The sequence below is a fragment of the Bidens hawaiensis genome, unplaced genomic scaffold (assembly GCF_021521415.1).
Source record: "Bidens hawaiensis isolate Kalapana, Puna unplaced genomic scaffold, B.hawaiensis_p1.1 tig00005181_1, whole genome shotgun sequence".
Taxonomy (NCBI): Eukaryota; Viridiplantae; Streptophyta; class Magnoliopsida; order Asterales; family Asteraceae; genus Bidens; species Bidens hawaiensis.
This window is the reverse complement of record NW_027491333.1, coordinates 1054141-1059968: the sequence shown is the minus strand read 5'-3', so window position 1 is coordinate 1059968 and position 5828 is coordinate 1054141. Positions and strand designations below refer to the sequence as shown.

Here is a 5828-nt window from a genome sequence, read left to right as displayed (position 1 = left end):
TTTGGGTATAGGGAGTTTGAAGAATTTTAATATTGCTTTGTTATAGCCCTAATTCATTGTGGGTGAAGGTTATTAAATCTATCTATGGTGCGAATGTTAACAAAGACGGTATTTCTCGAATTACTAATGGGAGTGGTATTTGGCCTCGTATTTCTAATATGGTTAATAATATAGATGGTGATCAGATCTTACCTCACTCGGTCACTAGAAGAAAGGTGGGGAAAGGCGATAATAGTCTTTTCTGGAAGGATGTTTGGATCGGAGATTGTAGCCTTCAAGCCCGCTTTCCTAGATTATTCAACTTGGAGATTAAAAAAGATTGCTTATTAAATGAAAGATTGGTTAATTCGATCTGGACTTGGGATTAGAGACGCGATTTGAGAGGGGGTGTAGAATCAACTCAAAAATTTGATCTCGATTCGGTTCTTTCATCTATAATGCTTTCGGGTGCCAAGGATAAATGGGAGTGGGATTGGGACTTAGATGACTCATTTTCGATTAAAGGTGTCCGTTCATACCTTGATTAGATGGAGCTCCCCAATGTTTCGCGTCCTACGAGACGGAATAAGTTTGTGCCTAAAATGGTAAATATTTTGGTGTGGCCTTTGTTTTTGAACCGTATACCTACTAGAAAAAATCTCAGTCTTAAAGGTATAGGTATTGCTTCTATCTTATGCCCGATTTGTTCGAACTCGGTGAAGACTTTGGATCATGCGTTTGGTGGTTGTCTTCAAGTTGGGAAGATTTGGGACGCGATTGGTAGGTGGGTGAATGTGGTATTTCCATCCAATAAAGGTCCGGAAAGCATCGTTGAATGGTTGGATTCCGCTAGATGGTTGAAAAAGAAAAAAGATGTGGTCGAGGAGATTGTGATTACTACTTGGTGGTTCATTTGGAGAACTCGAAACGAGGTTATTTTTGGCTCCGTTGAAGGTTATAGAGATCTTATTATTTATTCCATTGTTTTGGTTTCTTTTTATGGATTTCATCCGGTAATGTTAAGTTACATTTGAATTGGGTAGAGTGGCTCATAAACTCTTTACTCCATATGTAATTCTTGTCCTTCGGGTTAGGCTTTTCTAACCCGAAGTTATGTTATTTCAAGTTTGCTTTTCAAAAAAAAAAAAGTTTGTACGTGAGTATGCTTATGCTTATGCAGGTGAGATCATGCACTTTGTCATTGATGGGCCCAAATGGGTTTTTGTTTACATGGTCTTGAGCCCAAACATACAATAACAAACCGACAAGCTAACTAAATTACAAAGTTAACAGTACCAGCAAATACAAAAGACTAATATACAAAAAAGAGCCATACACATATATGCGGAAAAATACTAATAAGGGGACTCGAAACCCAAACCTCCTCTTTGGATACATAAGCTAGGCTCTAACAAATGGAACTACTAGTCCTTGGAGGCATAAGGGTCTAACCAATGTCATTCGTTTTCAACAACTTTTGTTGACCTGTTGGAATTGTTATAGGATTTACATGTAAATATAAATAGAGAAGATATGACGCTATATGTATAGTGGTTTAAATTAATGTTAGTGAATTCACCTTATGTTCACTCATCAAACTCAACTAAGATATTCTCACTAAGTTGATAAAAATAACAACTCTCTTTAACAAGGTAGTGATCAGAACGTTGTTTCACTAAGTTTGCAAGGGATCACCAATATCTTCCCACTAATCTTTAAAGTGATCATCAATATCGTCTCACAAACATTTGTAGTGATCACTAGTCTGTCTTACTACTAGTGCTGGCAGTGATCACCATTTTATATTCTTTGAAGTGTACATACACATCAGCCCGTATGCGGTAAGTGTTCATAAGGTTTACAATGATCTTGATCTTTCTCTTGATTATGGAGATGAACAAGCAACAAGGTTCTAAAGATTACTTTTAGATTAAATATATGTGTGATTCTGTCTTCAAAAAAGGGTGGTTTAATGTGTTAGAAGAGTTGTTCTTTAAATAGCGAAAAGCGAGAGAGGACGAAAAATTCATAGGACATTCATGGTCGATATTACGGTGATACCATGCATCGAATGTGGATGCTATGATCCACTTTGTACTCCAAAAACTAATTCATTGCAAGATATCAAAAAGTGATACATACACTTTTCTCATATATAGAATAATGTGTAATTGAGAAGAAAATTAAACTTTGACTAAAGAAATGGGAAAGACCTTCGCTTAAAATATAAGAAATATTTCCTTCCACCGAGGAAAGAGGCCTTGTTTCCTTCTTAAACCGTTAAAAAGTTTTTATTTGAAAAACTCTTCCTTCCAAATTTTGAAGCACTTATTTAGTTATTTATAAAACTTTCATCTATAAATGAAGTTTATTACGTATTTTGGATTAATTCGTTTTATAAAAGCACATTCAAAATTGATTGTATTCATCTTTTCTCGTAGTGCTCATAGTTTACTCATTGTGGACAGGGCCGTTTCGTGGGTAAACTAAATGAGACCATGGCTTTAGGCCTCCACTTTTAGAGGGCCTCCATTTTAAATCAGAGTTATGTATTATGAGATTTTGAAATTAGAGTTCTTCTAAAGTTAGTAACTCGTTGATATGTCACAAACTAACGAGGATGGCTTCATATCCATTAATCATTATCAGTGTATATCATCCATATTTTGTAGTTATTGTATACTCTCGCGCTATACACATAAAGAAAACAAAAGAAAAATGCCTCAACATTTTAGTTAGTTTTAGGCCTCCGAGGACGTTGAGCCGGCCCTGATTGTAGAAGTTTGTATAATTTTTGTTATGACTTGTATTTTCATGAATTCTGTGAGAGGGTGGTACGATTAGTCCACGGTTGAACCATGGAATCGTCGACAGACTTGATGTCTTTTTGCACACTCCACAAATTTTAGTGCCTTGACCGATGCACCACTAGGCTGTACTATTAGTCGTAGTTCTTTTTTCTCATTTTGTGCACATTTTTTGTTTAAAGCTGTGAGACACAGTGTCTCCATACAATACATATATCAACCGTAGGACTTCTGTCCACAACTTGTGATATTGCCTTTTGTGTTGTTCATTTGATTCAGGAATGAGAACAAAACATGTGATCATAAAACCATCTTCAGGTGACACTGAACTTATATATGATCTAGCTTTTATAATCATCAAAGTATACAACTAATATTTGGGTATGCATACGCCACCAGGAGTGCTTACTTCATTGAAGAAACACGAATCCGAACCCGAATATGTTAGATCAGTATTTCCACCGGGTATGGATTATGAAACAGTAACTAGGTTAATTAAAGTTTGTTACGGGAATGACAAGAGTGGGGGTCTTCCCGTAACCACCCTCCGGCGTGAGTATAAGTACAGTTTTTAGAGAGAAAAAAAATACTTAAGTGATTGATGTAATATGTGAAGTGTGAATAAATACCTCATGATATGAGTTGGGTATTTATAGCCGAGAGTTCGGGAATATGTTTGTGTAGTTGTCCCTTTCTAGAAGATGCTCCTTCTACCTGAATGGACACATGGCGGATTTTAATAGGAAGTGACAATTAGCCATGTGCATTGTTGTAACAAACTATCCAGCTGTCGTTCTCTGATTGGTTGTATTACCGTGTGCTCTTCATGAAGAGGGGAATGTCCTTTCCAAGGAATATATGAATTAATCTTCTAGAATGAAGTTAGTTACAACAGATTTACTGGCGTCATCCTGTCTTTCTTCTGCATTTGGGAGGCTTCCGCATATGCGGAAGGTTCTTTACCTTTTAGAGTAATTATCTGAACTTGTGTTCCTTTGGTGTTTGTCCCCGTTTATTATGCGGGTACTGTGGATGACTCGTGTATGTCTTCTGAGGAAGTCTTGAACGATCGTCGAGTAATTTACTACCCTACTTCTATAATGCGGGTACTGATAATGACCCGCGGATATCTTCTGATGAAGCCTTAAACGATCCTCGGGAATTTTTACTAACCTACCTCTATATGCATCAATCTAGTGAAAGTAGTCTAATTTGTTGGTTCTCACATATCCTTCATCATGCTTTTTTTAACCTTGAGTAGTGCTTCGTATGCACAGACTAGATTCATTGTCACTATTCCTTAAACTAATGTTAAAATTCTCCCTTGAGGAGAGTACGTTTATTCAGTGCCGTCTCGTGGGTAAGCTAAATGAGGCAATGGGTTTAGGTCTCTAGATTTATATGGCCTCCATCTTAAATAAGAGTTATGTATTATGATATTTTGAAGTTAGAGTTATCTTAGAATTAGTAACTCAATGATGAGCCACAAGCAAAGGATGCTTGCTTCATATGCATTATCACGGCATATCATCAATATTCTATAATTCTTGTATATTCACTAGTGCTATACGCATAAAGAAAAGAAAATAAAAGGCCTCAACATTTTAGCTAGTTTTAGGCCACTGAGGACGTTGAGACGGGCCTGCGTTTATTATAAATTTCTTGATATGAGCATATATATATATATAAATCGACGCACTCGTGATTTCTAGCATTTTGGGATCGTTTACCAAACAGTTGATCAGCTTATTGTTTTGGTTTTGAGTTTGTTGTCCTCTCCCCATAATGAACTAACAAAACTAGGCAAACCCAACTACACTGTTGTTGAAGGCTCATGATTAACTGAGTTTTGATATTTTAAGATGATAAGATCAATCCATACAATACCCAAAACTGACTTTACACTATACCGCAATTTTAATTAATTCTTACATACTTAATACTTATTCGATATTTAATTACCTAACATAACTAGACCTAACAAACGTCATATATAATTCTAGCCCGTGCAGGCGTGCACGTGACACTTTGCTTGTTATTAGTATTTTTTTAATGGCAACTATTATCAAATAAAACTATATGACACACAAAGCAACTAAATTAAAAAGAACAAACCCTAAAACAAGCAGCCTTGTGCTATAGAAAAATACTCAGAAAGCAACGTTGCTAAATAGGCCATGTTTGTGAGTTAACGAGTTTAACCTGATACAAACCGGAATATTTTACACGCATTCAAAATTGTGTCACGTGAATGATCACGTGTGTTTACAGACTAATACGAACACGATTTTTATAAATCACAAAAAAAGGCTAGTCGTGACGTCACACCTTAGTTGCCTCTATTTCAGTGTAAATTTTAATAAAATAATACTGATTGGACCTAAAAAAAAGTTTCAATATTTTAAATTTCTAAAACTTACATGTCAATTTTAATTTTTTTATAATCTTCACATTTAAACTATACCAATTTATTTCTAAACTTTTCAATTTTAGCATAAAATATACTTAAATATTTAAATTTATTACATAAAACAAATTTAACAAAATAAAAAAGTAAACAAATGGGTTGAGCATCTTAACATGCTTACGCGTTGGGTTGGCACACACACAATTCGTTTATTCAAAACGTGTGGAAAAATTTGAACCAAGTTGACACTAACGCCTTTAACCGTTTAGGCTAAACACAAACCCGCAAATTTGATACTAGGTTGCACGCGCTGTTTGAAAAAACCAGAACACCCATAAGATGACATCCACCAACGACAAGATCAAATTACAACAACAAAACCTCGACGAATCTCCGCAACCAAATGATTGAATGCTAGGTGAGTCATCTTAAATTAATGTCTTTGAAGTATATATGATCATGATTGAATCGTATGCACCTTATCCTCATCATAAGAATCTATATCCACTCATGATTTGACAAGCATGGACCATCGACACGTACTTCGTTAATGAGTGATCACTAAAATCCAAACCAAAGCAACGCCTGGGCTTTAAAGGGACCAGAATTATTATGCTCAACTGCATTACCCCCAT

At 35.6% G+C, this 5828-nt stretch overlaps 1 protein-coding gene across 1 annotated transcript; it reads left to right on the top strand.

Annotated features, from left to right (window-relative positions):
• Positions 1-527: 527 nt before the first annotated feature.
• On the top strand, positions 528-1013 carry LOC143629309 (uncharacterized). The gene has a single exon (XM_077098617.1). The coding sequence runs from the start codon at positions 528-530 to the stop codon at positions 1011-1013; it is 486 nt and encodes a 161-aa protein (XP_076954732.1).
• The last annotated feature ends 4815 nt before the right edge of the window (positions 1014-5828 follow it).